At 34.2% G+C, this 24,290-nt stretch overlaps 1 protein-coding gene across 1 annotated transcript in view; it reads left to right on the top strand.

Annotated features, from left to right (window-relative positions):
• Positions 1–13,627, top strand: part of LOC149790797 (pleckstrin homology domain-containing family A member 8-like) — a 49,773-nt gene extending 36,146 nt beyond the window's left edge. The window contains exons 11-12 of the mRNA XM_089972859.1: positions 2,418–2,550; positions 9,918–13,627. Coding sequence (XP_089828985.1) covers positions 2,418–2,550; positions 9,918–10,121 — 337 coding nt within the window. The 3' untranslated portion in view covers positions 10,122–13,627. The remainder of the gene's footprint in view (positions 1–2,417; positions 2,551–9,917) is intronic.
• The last annotated feature ends 10,663 nt before the right edge of the window (positions 13,628–24,290 follow it).

Genomic DNA, 24,290 nt, shown 5'->3' with positions numbered 1-24,290 from the left:
GACTAACATAAATATCAGGGTTGATGTCTTACATTGTAAGACTAACATAAATATCAGGGTTGATGTCTTACATTGTAAGACTAACATAAATATCAGGGTTGATGTCTTACATTGTAAGACTAACATAAATATCAGGGTTGATGTCTTACATTGTAAGACTAACATAAATATCAGGGTTGATGTCTTACATTGTAAGACTAACATAAATATCAGGGTTGATGTCTTACATTGTAAGACTAACATAAATATCAGGGTTGATGTCTTACATTGTAAGACTAACATAAATATCAGGGTTGATGTCTTACATTGTAAGACTAACATAAATATCAGGGTTGATGTCTTACATTGTAGGACTAACATAAATATCAGGGTTGATGTCTTACATTGTAAGACTAACATAAATATCAGGGTTGATGTCTTACATTGTAAGACTAACATAAATATCAGGGTTGATGTCTTACATTGTAGGACTAGTAAAATTTATATTCACATGCAGCCAGGAAATATTTGGATGAGTCTAGAATAATGATGGAAGTCCATCTTTAAATTGTATTGTGTATTTTGGATGCGTCTAGAATAATGATGGAAGTCCATCTTTAAATTGTATTGTGTATTTTGGATGCGTCTAGAATAATGATGGAAGTCCATCTTTAAAATGTATTGTGTGTTTTGGATGCATCTAGAATAATGATGGAAGTCCATCTTTAAAATGTATTGTGTGTTTTGGATGTGTCTAGAACAATGATGGAAGTCCATCTTTAAAATGTATTGCGTATTTTGGATGAGTCTAGAATAATGATGGAAGTCCATCTTTAAAATGTATTGCGTATTTTGGATGAGTCTAGAATAATGATGGAAGTCCATCTTTAAAATGTATTGTGTATTTTGGATGAGTCTAGAATAATGATGGAAGTCCATCTTTAAAATGTATTGCGTAGAACTCCATCTTTAAAATGTATTGTGTATTTTGGATGAGTCTAGAATAATGATTGAACTCCAACTTTAAAATGTATTGCGTATTTTGGATGAGTCTAGAATAATGATTGAAGTCCATCTTTAAAATGTATTGTGTATTTTGAATGAGTCTAGAATAATGATTGAAGTCCATCTTTAAAATGTATTGTGTATTTTGGATGAGTCTAGAATAATGGTTGAAGTCCATCTTTAAAATGTATTGTGTATTTTGGATGAGTCTAGAATAATGATTGAACTCCAACTTTAAAATGTATTGCGTATTTTGGATGAGTCTAGAATAATGATTGAAGTCCATCTTTAAAATGTATTGTGTATTTTGGATGAGTCTAGAATAATGATTGAAGTCCATCTTTAAAATGTATTGTGTATTTTGGATGAGTCTAGAATAATGGTTGAAGTCCATCTTTAAAATGTATTGCGTATTTTGGATGAGTCTAGAATAATGATTGAAGTCCATCTTTAAAATGTATTGCATATTTTGGATGAGTCTAGAATAATGGTTGAACTCCATCTTTAAAATGTATTGCGTATTTTGGATGAGTCTAGAATAATGATGTAAGTCCATCTTTAAAATGTATTGTGTATTTTGGATGAGTCTAGAATAATGATGGAAGTCCATCTTTAAAATGTATTGTGTATTTTGGATGAGTCTAGAATAATGTTTGAAGATCATCTTTAAAATGTGTATTGCGACCCTTGGCAATATTGTTAATCATGAGAATGAATGGCTTTTACGTATACCCTTAGATGTTTTGCGACTTACCATGAGTAATTCTTGAAGTTTTATTGGTGTAAACTACTTTCTTCATATTTTTGTAATTGCCCTAAGTTTGTTTTGTAATATATGTATGACGGCTTGAGTGGCTAGAGCATCCACCTTGGATACAGGGGCTGCAGGTTCGAGCCCTGGGCAAATCATACCAAGACATTGAAAAATGGTACTAGCAGCTGCCTCGCTTGGCACTCAGCATTAGGAGCTTAGTTTTAGGACTTGTTGGCCTGTTGTCAGGATAATGTGACTGGTTGGGACATGATGCTTGATGTCAGCAGCATGATGACCCAGTGCTAGACATCACTATAAACTGTCACACTGCAGACATTGTATCTGTATGACTGGAAAATTGTAAAGCTGTGTTAAAAATCCAAATCACACACACACACACATATCTTGATTCCATCATTTGCAAGACTTTTTTTCAAATTAGTTTCAATAATGTATACCAGTATTAAAACTAATACTTACTATCTTACGCCAATTTTTTTTAAAACTTCAGACCTTTTACTTTTTCTATAATACAGAATCTGAAGTTCAGCTAGAAGAAAAACATTAATTAGATCTTATCCACTTGTATATAAAAAAAAATGTGGCCACCAGTCAAAATTTAATATTTAAGGCCCAAAGAAAAGTATAATCATAACTAAACTGCTGTTTTCCTTTACAGGGGTTTGCAGTTTGTCTGCATTTTTATGCAAGAGCTTGTGAAAGGGGAGTCGGACTTAGGATCAGCTGTATCAAAGGCTTATGCTGGTTCTCTAAAACCGTATCATGGCTGGGTAGTCCGTGGAGTGTTTGCTGTAAGTGTTAGGTTTTCAGCTCAGTTGGGGATTTGAAGGGAGTTTAGGAAAGTTGTTTAACCCACTCTTTTCGACATGTTGTGGTGAAAGCAGAAAAAAATTAAGCCATCTTTTACCAGATTGTAGTTTTACAGTAATATCTTGGATCTATCCCTGCACCATACAACAACAACAACAACAAAAGCACCATTAGTACTGTGCTTTATTCAGTTTTGGATTCATGTGTGGATTCCCAATTTCCTGTTAAAATCACATATTTTAAGAGGAAGTCAAGCTGCAATTTTTTTTTCTAAATAAATTGTTACTATTTACTATAATATGTATTTTCATAAGAATGTTACCTAATAAAGGCATAGTGTTAAGGCTCCATAATCTTAAAATAAGTAATGGAAAAGAGTGAAACCTACAAGTTTTGTAAAATTCATCAAATAATTTATATCCCATGAATACAAAGTGAACATTTAAAAAGAACTTACACTATTGTGAATTAGATCCCAATAGTCCTAAATATTCTGCTACAAGTACAAATGTGTAGAGTTCTAATTGATTTCCAAATTCCAGTACAATATTGACTGTGTTGATGTGCCTGTAGTCTCAAATGTGCTAATGTGCCAGTGACCTGGAATGTGGTTACTCAAGAGTATAATCCAAAAGGTCCAAAATTCCAGAAAAATGATTTAGTGCAAAAATATTATTGAGCACTTTGTAATTCCAGTGAATAATAACCTGAATAAAGAAATTAAAAATTGACTACAACAGCAAGACTAATTCCATTTCAGATGTTAAGGTAGGAATGAGTAATCTTCAAGTAAACAACAGTGATATAAAAAATTAAGACTCAATAATAGAACCAATATGAATGCCCATTTCCTATCTAAAACATTCAAATTTGTCTACAAGTTTAGGAATTTCCAACTGAAAAGCTACTGTCCAAGACAGGTTTCAAATAAACATATTTACCTTCATTGATCTAAATATTTAATCTACAATCATAGAGAAGTATCAGTTATGTATTATGTTGTTCACAAAATAAATGTTAGTAATCATTAACCATTAACTTGATTTTGGATTAAGGTCAGTTACAAAATATAGATATGCATATCATATATTCATGGAGAAAAGCCAGCAAACAATACAAATTAAATATGTAACAATAGTGTCTTGCTGTTGAGCATGTCTCCTGTTTAAATACATCTCAAATACTATTAATTACATGCTATAATCAAAAGTGCATCCTTGAAAACCTCCCATAAACTGTTTGAGTTGTAAAGTTGCATTTATCAGATGACAACTCAGCTTCACTGTAATACTGACTCAAGTTAATATGCACTGCTTCACTCAGGGTATGCCTTCACTGTAATACTGACTCAAGTTAATATGCACTGCTTCACTCGGGGTATGCCTTCACTGTAATACTGACTCAAGTTAATATGCACTGCTTCACTCGGGGTATGCCTTCACTATTATACTGACCTGAGTTAGCATACACTGCTTCACCTGGGGTTTGCCTTCGCTGTAATACTGACCTGAGTTAGCATACACTGCTTCACTCAAGATTTCGTCAATTTTTCATTGCTCATGCAAAATAGCATCTCACATATTAGTTAACTTTTTTCTACACTATATGCATGACATAATATAATAATTTAGTGGATGTATCACAGCAGCCATTTTGCTTCCTGTTACCATGGTACATGCCTCACACAGGGTTAACTTCCCAGAGGGTGGAATATTGGAATATATTTAAAAGTTTTGTTCGTCAAACTATGACTTGGCAGCCATGAGGATACCATTTGAAGGGCTTTATTATCAGTAGTATAATGATTTTTATATTTCAGAACATTTTCTTTTTTATAATCTTGTAACCAAGATTTAAATTTAAACCTAGATACTTTGATCTCAGTGCCAGATGCTTTAACCCAACAGAAAGTAATCAGTACTTCTCGACCAAACATCTTAAAGCCAAACCAGACCAGTATCTTATTACATGGCTCTCATGCAGGCCAGTTAGGTTAATCACTAGATTAATTTGTCCCACTTGTGTCAACAGATAAGAAAAGAAATATGATAAGTGTTGTGATTGGTTCTAGATAATGAATTGCAGTCCAGGGCTAACACAATTGGGGCTGAGCTCGACAAAGGTAACCAAACCTTCTAGTAATCACATTGTCCATCCATCAGTCCATCCATCAGTAATTTGGTCATTACAAAATATCTTAACTGAGAGAGGTTGGATTTAAATTAAGTTTGCATTGAACTTAAGAGACTTCAGAAGAGCTTGATTTTTAACCTTCTCTGTAATCATTTAGAGAAGATATGTCCCCTGATTGCACGTATTCCTGACTTTGGCTACAGTGTTGTACATTTACTAAGGATTATTGGATTTCAACCAAATTTGTTGTGAGGCTTCATATTGTTGAGAGTGTCTGAGTTTGATTTCCAGTCTTTCTGACTTTGTTGCAGAAGTATATCTGTACTTTCCAAGTTATGTCCCCTAATTATCTATCCATCTGACTTCGGTTTCTTAAATAAGCCTTTACTAGTGATTGTTGGATTTCAGCCAGACTTGGCATGAAACTTATATTGATGCTTGAATGAGTTTGATTTCTTGAGTTTGTTGACTCTTTAATTGATTGCCTATTATATTTCAGCAGCATAACTTCAAATATTTTACACTTTGACCTTTATGAACCTGATGTGTTCCATCCCTTTTCCAACTGTAAAATTCATTGTTGATATCTCACAAATAATTCTGGCTAGTTTCATGTTCCTGTCATTCAGCATAACATTGGTTGCTATGTTTACAAAATGTAATGTGTATTGTTTTGATGCTTGCGACTTAAATGTTTCAGCCATAAAATCATAATTAAATCATACAATAATAATACCTATATTCTCTTTAATGGGGCGCTCACCAGTTATTATGTACTTTTGAGAGAGTGACGTATGTAAGGTGAAGCTGTTTGCATTTAAAACATGCACAGTGGAGAGAATGGTGGCATACCTGTATGCTACATTAATGTAGTGTGGATGATATTTCTTTGGATATTGTACTTTTGGAAATTGTACATGATTTAAACACACTGCTAACTAAAATTAATGCTCCCTTGGGCTGAAAAATCAGCCTGAATTTGTCTCAAGTACACTATCCATAGCAGCTATTAAAATAGGGAAAATAAATTTTGCCAGACTAGACAATACAGCTTCTGAAAGGGCAATGAATGAATTACCAAATATATAAAATGTAAAAAAAAGTTATCGGCTCTTTTTTATACAATTTACCTCTGAAGTTCAGGAAGTGAAAATGACCAAGTGGAGCTAGCACTTTTTTGAAAGGTGCACATCTGGAGTAAGGCCAAGCTGTATACTCTTTAACCCATACTACACCCATCAATCATACACCAAAATAAAGGGAATTAAATGTTCTTTGAATTATACCTAAGATATACAAGGTCGTTTTTAAATAACCAGTATAACCAGTGAGGAAAGCCGGGGAAATTCTTTTTCTCTAAAATCCTAACCCTATGCAAAATACGAAACTGTAGAGCGCCACCTTATAGTGATGCTTGAATGAGTTTGATTTCTCGAGTTTGTTGCCTCTATATACAAGAGTTATTTCCTCTAATCATCCATACATCTGAATTGGGTTTTTAAAAAAATCTTTACCAGTGATTGTTGTGTTTCAGACAGATTTGGCATGAAACTTGTATTGATGCTTGAATCAGGTTGATTTCAGAGCACAATTTTATTTACAGGGGTTCTGCTCCCCCACCCTGGTTGTACATCATCATGTAATTGGTTACAACTACATATATTTGTAAAGGGTTGCTGGATTTAAACCAGATTTGGCATGTATCTTTTCATTGATGAGACTTTGTTCAAAGCAGTTCAGTGTTCTTCTTTCTATCACTTTTTTTTACAGGAGTGATGCTGCTTTAATTGATTGCCTATTATATTTCAGCAGCATAACTTCACCAAGGATTGTTGTATTTCAGCCAGATTTGGCATTCTGCTTTGTACTGATGAGATTTGTATGAGTTTGGTTTCCAGCATTCCACAGCACTTTTATCAGGGCTATGTCCCCTGATTTTGATTGTCTGTCTGCCTTGACTTTGGTTTCACCAGCACATCTATACAAGAAATGATGGCTTTCTACAAAATTTGGATTTATATTGATGAGACCTTAAATCAGTCCAGTCTTCTCTGTCACAGTTTCATTTCAGGAGTTATGACCACATGTTAATAATCTACCTGACGACTTCATGGTTTTTAACATTACTTTAATCATTGTTGTATTTGAAGCAAATGCAGAATAAAGCTTTATGTTAACAAGACCTTCAAAGAATTTCATTTCTAGCATTCAGCTGGTCGCCCTTCATGCTGACTTTGGTTTCTGCATCATTATTTGGCCAAGGAGTGTTGGATTTCAACCAGTTTTGGCAGAAAACTTTTATATCATTGGGACTGTCATCATTAAGAAAAGTAATGGCCCCTGGATGTTCATCTCTCAACTTTGGTTTTGCAGCACAAGTTCCTATCCACTGTTAAAAATATAAACATTTCATATTTTATTTAATATACATCAACGTAAGATGCTAACTGTGTCATTGAATTAGGAGCTTGATGACTACACTAATGACCACATCACCTCCACCTGCACCCCCCCACCACCACCTCCAGGAAAAAACAAATAGGGCCGTAAGTCCTTTAAATGTTGTTGTGAATTGTGAGAAATCAATTTGTTCTGCTGAGTAGTATGTGGGGTCTTTTGCTCTGTACCGATCACTGATAGCTCTAGTTGGGTTTTTTATGACAGGCTGTGCTGAGCAAAAGACATTGTAACTTGAAGGATGGAATTTTCTTATCTTATATAAGTCACCTTCTTTGATAATGTGTTCTCATTCATTCCTGTATCAAAGAGAATTTATTTTTGCGCACATCAGTTTTGATGGTTTTGCAGAGTTACATTTTTTATTGATAGCTAAATATGTGGTTTTGGAAAGAAGATCTCTTTTTCACAGAAAGATTATTACTTCTTGGATCTTTTCACCACTCTGGTGGCCTAGTGGTTAGAGCATGTGCCTCAGATGTGGGAGGTCATGGGTTTGAACCCTGGCCGAATCATACCAAAAACTTGTAAAAATGGTGCTAAACAGCTGCCTTCTTGTAATGCTGATTCATAAATCACCAACCAAAATAAATTTTAAAAAATCCCTGAATTTAATGTGAATTATAACAAATAAAAATTGGACAGCAGATCTAAAAGTCCTGCTCAGTTTATACACATCATTGGTAAGATTTAAATATTACTGTTGCTCAGTTAGCAACTGTCTCACTTGGCGCTCAGCATTAAGAGGTTAGTGTTAGGACTGGTCGGCCTGGTGTCAGGATAATGTGACTGGGTGTGACAGCTTGCTACATGTCTGCAGCATGATGCCATGTTAGACATCACTATAACCTGCCACACTATAGACATCGTAGCGATATGACTGAACAATTGTTAAAGCTTTGTTAAAATTCCAAAACACACTTTGATCATTTTATTCATGGTTTAAACCAACCAAGAAATCCACACAGATTTGTTAATTCGGTGTACCATATATACTAGCTTGTATCACGAGTTGAAAAACTGCAAAACTGCAGAGACTCAGATCTGCTGTTACATAATGCACTGGCAGATTTGGATCTATGCAGCTGCCTCAATTGATACCATTCCATGTCATCTGCCTCGATGTGTCCTTTGGGAAAGGCACATTTCTCATATTTCCTTTGCATGATGTAGTCATTACTATGTTAATTAAGATCAACAAAACCAAAATCAGATTCAGATTTGTAGCTGTAGACATACACTGGTAAAAAATGGCTAAATTGAATTAATTTTTTTTATGGTATATATAATGAAAACTATCTAAGTGTCTGACCAGTTTGCCCAAAGTATTGCTCCAGATGTTGGAATAATTAACATGCAGTGTGTTAGAAAATTAAAGAGTGATATTGTTTTAGTTGAATACATTTTGTAATTATATTGCATTCTCTTTCATTTAGTTATAATGAAAACATTTCAAGATACAAGTTAGTAATGACCAATCCAGTGGCATAGTGGTAAGAACGTCCGCCTCGGATGCGGGAGGTCATGGATTTGATCCCTGGCCGAGTCATACCAAAGACTTATAAAAATGATACTAACAGCTGCCTCGCTTGGCATTCAGCATTAAGAGGTTAGTGTTAGGACTGGTCAGCCTGGTGTGAGGATAATGTGACTGGGTGGGACATCATGCTACATGTCTGTGGCATAATGTTCCAGTGCTGGACATAATTATAAACTGCCACATTGCAGACATCGTAACGAAATGGCTGAAAATTGTTAAAGCTACGTTAAAAATGCATATCACAACACATCACATCACACAAGACATTAAATATATACAACAGTGTATTTTCATGGAAAAATTTCCCAGTGTGATGCTATTTAAATATAATGACCCCAGATTGTCCATTGTGGCATTTTTTAATATGTCAGTTCATGATTCAACAGTAATCAACAGGTGATGAGTGTTGCTATATCCAACTAGTCAGGGCTACTCAAAGATAATTATTACACTGGTCAGTATTTATGTAACTAGTAAAACATTTATACAGAAGAAAAAATGCATAAACATGAAACATGCCAGTGTGGAGTCAGATGTCCATGCTTCACTGGTGCTAGGCAAGAGATTCATTATTGTCTCCCCTGAGTTGGTGACGGGTTTACTTTGTTTTGGTGTGTTAAAGTGTCTCAAGAAGATTATTTAATGATTGGGAAATAGGAGGATGACAGATAATGGTGTTTGGTGTGTGACACATAATGGTGTTTGGTGTGTGACAGATAATGGTGTTTGGTGTGTGACAGTTAATAGTGTATGGTGTGTGACATAATGGTGTTTGGTGTGTGACAGATAATGGTATTTGGTATGTGACAGATAATGGTGTTTGGTGTGTGACAGATAATGGTATTTGGTGTGTGACAAATAATGGTGTTTGGTGTGTGACAGATAATGGTGTTTGGTGTGTGACAGGTAATAGTGTATGGTGTGTGACATAATGGTGTCTGGTGTGTGACATAATAGTGTCTGGTGTGTGACAGATAATGGTGTCTGGTGTGTGACAGATAATTGTGTTTGGTGTGTGACAGATAATGGTGTTTGGTGTGTGACAAATAATGGTGTTTGGTGTGTGACAGATAATGGTGTTTGGTGTGTGACAAATAATGATGTTTGGTGTGTGACAGATAATGGTGTTTGGTGTGTGACAGATAATGGTGTTTGGTGTGTGACCAGTTTACAGACAATTACCAAAAGCTTGTTTCTTAACTTTTGATTTATTTACAGATGGCAGTAAAGGCATTGCCATACAGGAGTACCTTCCTTTCCTTGTTAAAAGAACCAAATGGCAAAGACATTGAAGATGAAGAATTATTCCTTCAGTCTCTCTTGTCCGACATGGATGCATACGTCACTGCAATGGATGTCCTAATTAAAATACTCAGTGATTTTTATAAAAAACAGGGATTGGATACAGATGAAAAAATATGATAGTTCAACATAATATACAATCTAGTCATTTTAACATCACTTAAATATGTCTTATTCTAACACATCTTTGAATGTTAAGATCTATATGAATAAAAAGTGTGTACCTGTTATATTTGTATGGTACGCTGTGTGGGAACTGACGAAATATTATGTTAAATTTTTAGTAAATTCTGTATGATCTGATTTTTATGATATTGATTTGATTGAATTATATTATGAAACAACTTAGAAAGTGTGGTCTTAAATCTTGGATAAAAAATTTGGCATTATCTGTTGTTCAATTTAACAAAAAATTTTGAAAAATTACTATGAAGAGCTATCAGAGTAAGAAATGTTTTTATTATGTGAGAAATTGAAATGGTCCTTATTTCAGAGAGATATCACAGGTAAGTAGATGTCAACATTGCCAAGTATTGGAACAGTGCAAGCTAATGTGATATTATGACTCTACCTAATGATGTATTGCTTTAACAGGTTTTTTAATTTGGACGGAATTTTATACCACAAAGTCTATGGCATGCTGCCTACTGTCTGTTCCCAAGAAATAATTTGTGTTTCTAATAATAATGCACTTTTCTTATATAATGCATTTGGCCGTTTGACTTGAAAAGGCCAGCCAAGATATGTAAAGGGACATAACTCAAATTCAGATCATATTACCTCCCTTAGTATAGTTAGACCCTTCTTTGTAGCACTGAATACCAAACAGGATCATTTTAATAGAAATGCTCTTCAAAGGTAATTACATAGTTTTCTCTCAAATAGTTTATAATTTTTGGAATCTTTTCCCCTTTGAGAGGTAGAAGAAAAGACTTGCAACAAATATAATCAAGATTACATGCATTGAGAGGAATATTGGCATTTTTTATGATCTTCTTTAATTCATTATTGCCTTTATCCTCCAAGTCATCAGTATTCTAAATGCTATATCTATTTTTCAATACATGTTTTCAAGATGTGTTAGAATAGGGATATCTGCACTGCAGTATATATTTGCTTATAAGTCGAATCCGATGGCAAGCAGCATAGACCCTGATCTTCCAGTGCATAATGGGCCAGCAGATCTGGATCTATGCGGTATTTGGTTGGACTCTTGTACTTTGGTATGTTTTCAGATTTGCTGATATATTTTATAGGTAATACTCTTTTATCTTTTATTTGTTCTGCTAACATGTTGCCCATGAAACTAAATTTGCAACTCTATAATCATCGACAGACATCAGCAAATTTGAGAACATAGTGCAGTTATCGCCTAGTCAGAAAAAGTTTAATAAACCCAGTTGTCAATATTCACATGTAAGTCAGGTCAGGTTACATTACTTAAGGAATTAGCAGATCATTTTATTTTACTGATTACAGTATACATTGGCAGATCTGGGTCTTTGCAGGTACCGGTTGGATCTGACTTAGGCATAAGTATATAGTGAAATGGAACTGATTGTATTTACCTTCTTCACCTTCCTTACTTTACTTATATTAAAGCAATAGTCAAATCAATACAGGTGAGATTGTAAATAGTATTCTGTATTTTTATAAATGTAATTTTATTTACACCAAGTTTACCAGTCAGTACATTTTTAAACAGACTGCTCTTTTGGATGTAAGGTGTCATTTAGTAGAATTAGTAGATATCAAGAAATGCCTATAAACTGTTTAATTCCACTGATGAATTGGTCATTTTGTTTCATGATTTATATGTCAACTTCAAAACAGGATCTGTATAGGCAATTACAGTTTCTGAATTCCAGGAAAGTTTTGTGCCAATGTTGAAAGTTACTACCTAACATAACCTGTGCTAAAAACTTCTACATAGGAGACTCACAAACCAAGAGACCGCTCCGGTAGTCTAGTGGTTAGAGTGTCCTCCTCAGAAGCTGGACGTCGTGGGTTTGATCCCCAGCCGAGTCATACCAAAGACTTACAAAAATGGCACTAACAACTGCCTTGCTTGGCGGTCAGCAATAAGAGGTTAGTGTTAGGACTTGTTGGCCTCGTGTCAGGATAATGTATCTGGGTGGGACATCATGCTACATGTCTGCGGCATGATGCCTCAGAGCTAAACATCACTATAAACTGCCACACTGCAGACATCATAGCAATATGACTTAATTTTCTTTAAAGCTACATTAAAAATCCTAATCACACACACACACACAAACCAAGAATATTTAGATATGTCTTTTCAGTCTAGTGGTAACAATAATACAGTCAGCCCAGGTCTCTTCGCATGCCAAGCGGTACAGTAACGCTTTAAGACAAGGTGCCTCTGGTTGTCTTGTGGTAACAACAGCACTTTAAGACCAGGTTCTGTGTGTGTCTAGTGATAACAATAACACTTTAATAACAGATACATGTGTGCCTAATGATAACAATAGCACTTTAATACCAGATTTTCTGTGTCTAGTGGTAACAGTAGCACTCTAAGACTAAACCCTTTGTATGTATAGTGATAACAATAGCACTTCAGGACAAGGCTCCTCTGTGTCCAGTGTTAACAACATCACTTTAAGACTAAGCCTCTCTGTATCCAGTGTTAACAATAGCACTTTAAGACCAGACTTCTATGTGTGTCTGGTGGTAACAATATCACTTGAAGAACAAACCCCTTTGTATGTCTAGTGATAACAGTAGTACTTCAAGATAAGGCTTCTCTGTGTCCAGTGTTAACAATATCACTTTAAAACTAAGCCTCTCTGTATCCAGTGTTAACAATAGCACTTTAAGACCAAGCCTCTCTGTATCCAGTGTTAACAATAGCACTTTAAGACCAGACTTCTGTGTTTATCTAGTGATAACAAAAGCACTTTAATACCAGATTTTCTCTGTCTAGTGGTAACAGTAGCACTTTAAGACTCAACCCTTTGTATGTCTAGTGATAACAATAGCACTTCAAGACAAGGCTCCTCTGTATCCAGTGTTAACAACAGCACTTTAAGACCAGACTTCTATGTGTATCTAGTGATAACAAAAGCACTTTAAAACCAGGATTCTCTGTGTGTCTAGTGGTAACAATATCACTTTAAAAACAAACCCCTTTGTATGTCTAGTGGTAACAATATCACTTTAAGAACAAACCCTTTTGTATGTCTAGTGTTAACAATATCACTTTAAGAACAAACCTCTTTGTATGTCTAGTGATAACAGTAGTACTTTAACATTAGGCTTCTCTTTGTGTATGCTGATAATAATACCTTATTAAAGACCAGGCTTCTCTGTGTATCTAGTTTTTTCAACATCACTTTATATACCAGACTTCTTTGTGATAATAATAGCACTTTAAAAACCAGGTTTCTGTGTGATGATAAGAGTACTTTAAGACCAGGATGCTCAGTATGGCTAGTGGTTACATTGGAACTTTAATGACATGAAATACAAACTTACTTTGTGTTACCAGTAAAAAATGTTACTCCAGACTTGAAAATCCTTGCTGAAAACGTACATATGCTTGCTTCTGATTGGTCAGAATATTTTATTAGGAGCTGAAGTTAAATAAACTACAGTATTTCCTTGTTATTTGGGCTTCATTATGACATTGTTCCTGTTACATGGTTGATGAATGATTCCATTATGTAGTAGTTGAATTCTTTGTATAATATATGTACTTCATTGCAAGGTGGTCTCTCTACAAGGAAGTATACTCTTACTTCCAAGGATGGTGTTATAAAGAGGGAGTACATCTCTATGAGGCAGTATTTTTTCAAATCCATGGATGGTGTTATAAAGAGGAAGTACTGTATCATATAGTTCTCTATAAGGCAGTATTTTTTTTTTACATCCATGGATGGTGTTATAAAGAGGAAGTACTGTATCATATATTTCTCAATAAGGCAGTATTTTTTTACATTACACTGATGGTATTATATAGAGGAAGTACTGTATCATATATTTCTCTATAAGGCAGTCTGAATATAAGGTGGTAAACTGTATGTCTTGTGCAGTATTATAATAGGAAGTACTGTAGCGAGAGGGAAGGGCTATATTTGTTGAACACAGGTTAATGTTTGAAATTCATTCTCAGCAAATCCTGAAAGATGTAAAAGGAAACATTCTTTTCATTTTCTCTATTTTAGACTGTCTAAAATGATAATAATTTTACACTGAAATATTCTGCAGCCAGATTTGTTTTAGCACCCTTTAGTCATTTTTTACGGATATTTTTGAAAAATGTAACGATTGCAATCTGGAATACTATGAAAAACTATTTGCCATTTATTTGTACAGAGAAATGATAATTTGATGATGGGTGTTTGTCTCTGTATGCAGTTTAATTGTAATTAACATGAGTTTTGGTACAATTTTAAAATGGGTTTTTTTATGAAAGCTTGTACCTGATTCAGTATTGAATCAAGGCAGGTTTGTATGTTAAGCAGAGGAATTATTTTCTTCCAATAATATGGAGGTATTAAATAAATATTATAAGATTTTCTTCCAATAATATGGAGGTATTAAATGAATATTATAAGATTTGCAGATGTATTGTAGATATTGTAATACAGCAAACCCTTACTGTAAACCCTTCATTATAACATGGTTGTGTTTGTTTGTCAGAGATGTTCCAAGGACTGCTGTCAAATGGTTCACGCAAAATTTGTTTGAATTTGCACACTTGGAAAGTGGTGATGGGCAAGACTATCCACAGATTAATTTCAAGTCCTGAAAATGTACTCTGTGCAGTATACAACTTTATTCAACCATTCACCATTAAAGTACTTGTAGAAACGATAGAAATATTGTAGCACTTGTCATGACATGTATTTTTCATACCTGTTTACACTTCTTGTTTGTTCGGCTTGATATGAATGGTTGTTAAACTAAATTTGATTTGCACATTGGTCCCCCATAATATGCATTTTGTCATAGTTTGAACTTTGCAGCAAGGACATTTTTCTTTTACGTGTTTATAATACTGGTTGTCTAGAAGATCCAAAATGACAGATTTCCTCCATTATTCATCTTTAGACGACATTTTATTTTGGCACATATTGGTTGATCGTAGATCACAGATTAATTTGTTAAAGTTAAAAAATATAACAGATCATAGGACCTGGCAAAAATGTTATTAAATGTAATAGTGGGCGTTAAATACAAATCCAGTGTAATGCTGGATGGACAGAAACAGATGACATGCCAGTCCACCCCTCATATCAGCATTATTTGAAATTAAATTTAGAAAATGCAGACAAACAAGCCAAATTAAAATACAGACAATTTAAAAGTAGAGTGCACTTTTCATTTCATTTCTCATCCCAATATAGCCCTGCGTGATCATATGCTAAAAAAACAATACAACCCTGGCATAAAGGTTATCATAAATCATATAAATAAGAATCTAAAAGTGAATTTAAAAAGTAAAGATATGTATTCAATCAAAATAACTCGGTTTCAACAAATAGACTATGGCATAAATGGACTTAAAATCCTAATACAGCATTATGGAAACTTAAATCTGGCTTAGTAGTCAGTATAGTGCTAATTCAAGAAAATTAGATTTATGTTAGTGAGACACTTACTTTTGGAAAAGAATTATCCTGAAGACAATACATGTTTGCTGTGAATGGGTGTTATCAGTACTGAACAATATTTATACACAGACAGATAAGAAACCAATTAAGTTGAGAAACTGTGAACAAATTTATGCTTTTACAACTAGAGGCAACATCTTTTAAAGATTTTGGTTTCAGTAGGAATCAGGAAGAAAGAGAGATGGATATTGACATGTAAATATTGAACTATGACCATTTCCTCCTCTCCCTCATTTTTGTTCTGCTCCCCACTTGGGAAAATCGTCCCATATGACAAAATCCTTGGAGCATCTCTGCATCTGTTTCATAAGACATGTATGATCATGCAATCCATTTCAATGAGTGTTAGTAAATGGATGTTTATCATGCAAATCATTAAAAGGCAACATCACCAATAGGAAGTAATCTTTGTCCCCTACTGGACAGTGTCATAGTGAAGAAGAGATTGCTTAATGATTGACATGGTAGGTTCATACATAATTCTTGGTTTTTCATTAGATGGCACATCACAAGATGTGGTATTTTGTCATGTTGCAAGGTCTTTTCAAGTAACACCCCACCACTGTCTTGGTCTGTTAATGGAAACCATTGTCTTGTTGTGTTCATGGAAACCAGTGAATTGGTCTGTTCATGGAAACTAGTGTCTTGGTCTGTTCATGGAAACCATTGTCTTCGTCTATTCATGGAAACCAGTGTATTGGTCTGTTCATGGAAACCATTGTCTTGGTCTGTTCATGGAAGCCAGTGTCTTGGTCTGTTCATGGAAACCATTGTCTCGGTCTGTTCATGGAAACCATTGTCTTCTTTTGTTCATGGAAACCATTGTCTTGGTCTGTTCATGGAAACCAATGTATTTTGTCTGTTCAAGGAAACTAGTGTCTTGGTCTGTTCATGGAAACCAGTGTCTTGATCTGTTCATGGAAACCAGTCTCTAGGTCTGTTCATGGAAACCAGTGTCTTGGTCTGTTCATGGAAACCATTGTCTTGGTCTGTTCATGGAAACCATTGTCTTTTGTATATGGAAACCATTGTCTTGGTCTGTTCATGGAAACCATTGTATTTTGTCTGTTTATGGAAGCCAGTGTCTTGGTCTGTTCATGGAAACCATTGTCTTGGTCTGTTCATGGAAACCATTGTCTTCTTTTGTTCATGGAAACCATTGTCTTGGTCTGTTCATGGAAACCAATGTATTTTGTCTGTTCATGGAAACCATTGTCTTGTTCTGTTCATGGAAACCAGTGTCTTGGTCTGTTCATGGAAACCATTGTCTTGGTCTGTTCATGAAAATTAGTGTGTTGGCTCTGACAAGAAACTTTTTTCACTTAAATTTTTGTCATTATTAGCTTGTCTGTACATAGTCATAGAGAATGTATGCTGTGATGGTGTACCAGTGGGTGTAGGCATCTGGCTTAGGTTGATGTTAAGGTTTTAGTGTGGCTCGTGTGAAGGGACACGGCATTTTAAAATAAAATTATGTTGTATGTATAGTAGCATATGTCGGATGTTATTTTGTACTGATTTTGGAGGGATTGTTTTCCCAATTTTTGTTTGATCTTAAAGTTGCATTTAAGTTAGTTTGCCCAGGTTTACTGTTTTTGTGGTTTTGTTTTGCAGATGGGAAAAATTCCGAGGTTAAAGTTTGCATTTATGGTTACTCCATGTAGACAGGTTAAATTTCATTTTTACAGTTTTGTTTATTGCTTGTAGAATTTCCTCTTCAGTTTCACTTCTTTATGTCAATAATACAGGTGCATGACCTTCCTTAATACTTTTTTAGCCAATTTTAATTTTAAATTTGTTTACAAAAATTACTGGAATGATTTACAGGTTAAAGTTTGCTTTGGGATTTGTTATATGTAGATGGTAGGTTAATGTTTGTTGTTTAAGGTTTTTGTTAGATATTCGTGCAGGAGTAGTTTATTTCAAGGGTATTTATATTTGTAAGCATTCTCCACCCCAACCTGTCTTTTTGTTTCTCTTTTATACAATGCTTACTTTTCATTATAGTTGGTAGTGAGATATATGAGATTAAGTTTATTTGGGGTTTTTTTTTTTCTATCAGGTCAAAGTTTTGAAGTCCTTTTTCTTTGTACCTAAGGCTAATTTTCAGACTGCTTTTTGAAGATGCAATAATTATGAATATTACATTATGCATTAATGTCATCTCCCAACCCATTTGATCTGTTTTTTCTGTACACTTTCTTTGGCATCATTCTGTTTAAGTTTTGAATTAATTTATATGAATTATTTCAAGCATTTTTGTTTATATGGTATTGTAGTTTATTGTGTGGATCCAACTTGGAGGGAACTAATGAATGGCATGCCGATAGTAGGTGACCACAACCACCATGTCATGTCTCAGCCACCATGTCATGCCTCAGCCATCATGTCATGCCCCAGCCACCATGTCATGCCTCAGGCACTTCCTTTACCTGAGGCCTCTGATCAGTGAGAGGTGTCATACATCATTGTACAGTCATGAGAATTTGTCTATGGCTCAGTGAGAAGTGTCATACATCATTGTACAGTCATGAGAATTTGTCTATGGCTCAGTGAGAAGTGTCATACAACATTGTACAGTCATGAGACGTTGTCTATGGCTGTTATATTGAATACTAGATCATCACTATTACCTACATTGTGTGCATGCATGATTTGGACAGAGTTACACAATTTGGACAGAGTTACACATTTTGGTCAGAGTTACACATTTTGGACAGAATTACACATTTTGGTCAGAGTTACACAATTTGGACAGAGTTACACATTTTGGTCAGTTTCTCAAGCAGTCTCACTGGTAGGGCTGTGAACCTTTGTGTGGATACTGTGGTAGTTATGACACCATCATTCTAAAAATAGGTAAGAGGGACCTATATATTTCATGTTTCATTGACTTTTCTCAACGTTTGTTTGGGATCAGTGTGTTGTGCACTATTGACTGTACAGTGCAAGAGTCTCCAATAATCCTATACAAAATTTAATCCATAATTACAGCATGCTTTCTTTAAATTGCCTGATTCACCTGCAGTTACTATTTCCTGAGATTCCAGTACAAAATACTTGGATAATTGTTCCTTGATAGGCAAGTTATGCCAGTAGCAGGTTTTTATGCTAAATCTTTATTATGATGAATTAAAGATGAAGGGCTTCCCTTAGAAAAAAAATTAAACACATTGGTATGAATTGGAATTTACTGGTTGACATTGGTATGCATTGGAATTTACTGGTTGACATTGGTATGCATTGGATATTACTGGCTGACATTGGTATGAATTGGAATTTACTGGTTGACATTGGTATGAATTGGAATTTACTGGTTGACATTGGTATGAATTGGATATTACTGGTTGACATTGGTATGCATTGGATATTACTGGTTGACATTGGCATGCATTGGATATTACTGGTTGACATTGGTATGAATTGGAATGTACTGGTTGACATTGGTATGCATTGGAATTTACTGGTTGACATTGGTATGCATTGGATATTACTGGTTGACATTGGTATGAATTGGAATTTACTGGTTGACATTGGTATGAATTGGAATTTACTGGTTGACATTGGTATGCATTGGATATTACTGGTTGACATTGGTATGCATTGGATATTACTGGTTGACATTGGTATGCATTGGAATTTACTGGTTGACATTGGTATGCATTGGAATTTACTGGTTGACATTGGTATGAATTGGAATTTACTGGTTGACATTGGTAAGAATTGGATATTACTGGTTGACATTGGTATGAATTGGAATTTACTGGTTGACATTGGTATGAATTGGAATTTACTGGTTGACATTGGTATGCATTGGATATTACTGGTTGACATTGGTATGCATTGGATATTACTGGTTGACATTGGTATGCATTGGATATTACTGGTTGACATTGGTATGCATTGGAGTTTACTGGTTGACATTGGTATGCATTGGATATTACTGGTTGACATTGGTATGCATTGGAAATTACTGATTGACATTGGTATGCATTGGAATTTACTGATTGACATTGGTATGAATTGGAATTTACTGGTTGACATTGGTATGCATTGGATATTACTGGTTGACATTGGTATGCATTGGAATTTACTGGTTGATATTGGTATGCATTGGATATTACTGGTTGACATTGGTATGAATTGGAATTTACTGGTTGACATTGGTATGAATTGGAATGTACTGGTTGACATTGGTATGAATTGGAATGTACTGGTTGACATTGGTATGCATTGGATATTACTGGTTGACATTGGTATGCATTGGATATTACTGGTTGACATTGGTATGCATTGGAATTTACTGGTTGACATTGGTATGCATTGGAATTTACTGGTTGACATTGGTATGCATTGGATATTACTGGTTGACGTTGGTATGCATTGGAATTTACTGGTTGACATTGGTATGCAGGCAAGCATTTCTGCCTTATGATGGCTCTTGTTTCCATGTATGACACACCACATACCACATGATACAGGCCATTGCTTGAAATCAAAACATGTATGACTCTAAACAGAAATGAATGTGTATACAGATTTTGATAACATGTACAGTGGATTTCATATGTGTCTTAAAAGACTGGACAGCCTGAAATGTGTGTGCGTCTTTCACATCTGTATTGAAGATACGGTTGTGACTGTCATTACTCAGAGTATATAATATATACACAGTAAAATTTACAAAGTGAAATGCATAAATAAATAAAATAAAACATATTTTAGCATTTAATTCAAGATTTATTATTATGTTTCCCTTTATTCTTTAGTATTGGTCTTTGCTTGGAGCCTTTCTTTGTTATTTTTCTCATTATATTCTTTACTTTACTTTTAATTGGCACTATATAAATAATCAGAATTTTACTGACAAGTTGTTAAATTGTTCACATGCATGCTTGTGTTTTATTGTAATGCCACCATGAACCAAAAAATTGTGTATTATTACAACATTGGTTTGTTCTAATCTCGGGGGGGGGGGAGGGGGGGGGGCGGGGTTTAAAACAGGAACTCCAACTCATAAATTGAATTCTTGATTATTGTAAATATTGTGCTTTATTGTTTGGTTATGTGTTACAGAATCATTATGCAATGTTAGGAAATTGACTGACCTAAATTTTGATTTATTAACTAGGTTAAACATAAAACAGTACAGTGTACTTTAGAAATAAATTTTGAAACAAAAAACAAAACAAGAGGTCATTGAATGAATTTCCCAGTATATTTAAAGTACATAAGTAAAATTATGTTTCCTGAACACATTCCTTGTATAAAAAGACATGTATTTTGCAAATTTCAATATGTTGATTATTTTAGGTGGTTTTGTGCCATGTTTAATTTTTAAGTTATTTAAGTTACAAAAATTAAGATTATTTAATTGTTTACAATAATTTTATATATTTATTATTCAAAATTATATAACCTTGTATATATTTATCTCTTTAATGGAGACAGAAGATAGTTTATTATATAATAATCCCTTTTGCTCTGCAGTCTGTTTACCTGTAATTAACCTGATGGATACAAGTCCATGAAAGATCTCAAATTATTCATTTTTCCCTCCATTTTATCCACAGATTTCAGGACAAGTATCACTGTAAGGTTTTCAGACAGGTGGTTGTTCAGATTGCACCAGGATTTTATTTGAACATGTTTAATATAATTGACATTAATATAATTGCACAATGAGCTTAAAATCTTTCAATTCTTTGTTCGGGGCAACAACTAAATCCACAAATATTATTGATACTACAGTATGGAGAACAGCCTTCAAGAATTACGTAGCAATACCTTAGCATTTTCCCAAGCAAGGGAATTGGTGCCATCCTTTAAACTTCTCAATTCTATATTTTTTATAATTACAAAAATAACTTTATTTCAGACATTAAAGTAGATTTACTGTGTACTGCAGTGAACTTTCCATCAGGCCCTGAGTTTATAAAATCAGTTTTGGTCCCAGACTTGCACTTAATTCAAAATTCAGAGATCCGATTGGCGACTGTTAAAACAATAGAGTCAGGATTTTTATTTGAATTGGAGTGAGAGCATGAGATATGTTTTTCTCATTCCTTAAGATTTATTATCCAGTTTGCACATGAGACTATTTTTTCTCATTCCTCTGTGTGTGATTCAGTTTGTCGATGAGAATATTTTTTCTTCAGTATCTGTGATCCAGTTTGCCAGTGAGTCTTTTTCTCATTCCTCAACATGTGTGATCCTGTTTTGCCCATTTCTTAAAATGTTTTGTGGGTTACACCAATCTTACATGAGTTGGCTCATGGTCCTTATGTTTTTAAGATAGCAAATATGAGTTTTTGCTACCCTATAAAAACTAATCCCTCTGTATAGGAAATGTTTTGTTGTAAACTCTTTGCCCTTCCTAATGACAAAATCTTTGAGAAAAGTAAAATTGTATTTTTATACCTAAATGCAAACAGATGTGCGATCATTTTCCCATCATTATTTCATAATGAGAAAGGATATAAAAATAATCCCATCATATGTATTAATTTGGGGTATGGGAATTCCATCCTTCAAGTGGATTTTCGTTATCTCACACATTGATATTCCTGCCCATAAAACTGACCCACAGGTAGAATTTTGTACTCCCACACCAACGCATATGATGGATTCTGTTATAACCTCATCACCATGCTTGCCTGTGCCAGATTATTATAAGGTGGAGTTATTGAATGGGTCAGAATAACTCAGTCATGCTGTGTATTTTGTAAAACTCATTGCGCCAATATTTCATGATTAACATAAGTATCCAATTATTGGCAGATAATGTGCGAGTGCAGGTTTGCAATTGATTGAAACATTGATGCAAAAGTTTAACAGGTTAAGTTGAATTTGTTTAAACAGTTTCTGGTGTTTTGTAAACATAAAATATTTGTGTTCAGGGTACATTGATATAATTTACATACTCTCTATCCCATGCAAAATGCATTGCTTTCTGTTTTAACGTAGAAATTTAATTTGCTTATTTCAATGTTTTAAAATTTAAAATCAAAGTTGACTTATTTTCAGCAAAATATCTTTCACTGACATTATCTTTGTCACCATTTTTCATTAAACTTAAAAGATCTCAGAATTTTGAGGCACAAAGTCAGTTTCTTCTAATAATGTCCATTTTTAAATAATAAATATTAATTTGAAATGGGTATGGTTGAAAAAATAAATTGCTTTTCAGCACAACACTGTTATAATTAACTGTTACCTAGGTAATTGTAGCTAGATCCGTAACTTGAGCATCCCCAGTTGTCTTTTAATTTTAATGCTCAGCCAATCACTGAGAACCTCATTTGCATATCAGTAGGGAATAATTTATGTTTGTCAACTCATTGTAAAGTCACATTGGGTCATTTTTATTTTAAGTTGGGTGTATTAATACATTGCATAACAAAGTCAGTTCAAATCAGGTCAGTTTTACTTTAAAATTGGTTTTATTAATACATTGCATAACATTGTCAAGCCAAATGAGGCAAGTTTTATTTTGAGTATATTAATGCAATACATAAGCTGTACACAGCTTTATCACGGCCTTGAATCAAAAGACCTAAAACTTGCATGATGCAATCAACAGATGATAGTATAACACAAAACTTAATATTAACAGACAGCTAAATAAGGGCATTCAAGTAGCATCTGGATATTTGTTCTGCAAGGAAAAGTAAATTCTCCATGTATATTTTGTATTTTACAGCAGTAAATATTCATGCTGCCAAAACATTTTAATTTCATGTACCTACAGTTTTCTGAGTTTCCGACCCCCTTTGTATACATTTTCCGCTTTATGTTTCATTTACCTCTATGTTTATTTTCCAGAATGTAGTTTATGCTTATGAGGGATACAAATTATTATTATTATTATTATATGTGACAAATACATGCATGTAAGTGTACATCGGGGGACTTCATTTGCTATGTTTATGTATTGTTTCAATGGGTTTATTTTTTTAAATGTATCTTTGTATGTACAACATGTGCAGAATAGGACAAGAAATTGTGTAATCATTGTTTTGACATCAAACTGTATATTTCATAATTTTACTGTTTCTGATGATTTTGAATCAATGAATCACAAAGCTTTATACTGTTAATTTTGCATGGGTACTCAAAAACTGTTTTAATTATTTTTTTAAACCCGAGGTCTTTTTTTTCTTCTTTTTTTTCAATAGTGATCTGTTGCTGGTAGGGCTTACAAGAGACCAATGTCAAGATGCAAGAGCCATATAGTAATAACCTTTTCCAACCATCCTTCTGTCCATTTGACTATACTGCCATCTGTCCATTTGACCATACTGACACCTGTCCATTTGACCATATCGACATCTGTCCATTTGACCATACTGACATCTGTCCATTTGACCATACTGACATCTGTCCATCTGACCATACTGCCATCTGTCCATTTGACCATCTAGACATCTTTCCATCTGACCAGCTAGACATCTGTTCATCAGTTCTTATTTCATGTCCATTTTCATTAGAGTTCTTATTTCATGTCCAATTTCATTAGAGTTACCATGTTCTCCATCAGTAGCACATCTCTGCTACAGCAGATACATGTAATTGGCATAGCTAAGGAATTGGTCAACTTACTCAGGATGCAGTTAGGTGTGTAGATTGTCTCATAGCCCTAGATGTA

This window comes from Sinohyriopsis cumingii, chromosome 10 (assembly GCF_028554795.1).
Source record: "Sinohyriopsis cumingii isolate HCF-2022 chromosome 10, ASM2855479v2, whole genome shotgun sequence".
In the NCBI taxonomy this organism is placed as follows: Eukaryota; Metazoa; Mollusca; class Bivalvia; order Unionida; family Unionidae; genus Sinohyriopsis; species Sinohyriopsis cumingii.
The sequence above is the reverse complement of the archived record's forward strand: the minus strand, read 5'-3'. Positions and strand labels throughout refer to the sequence as shown.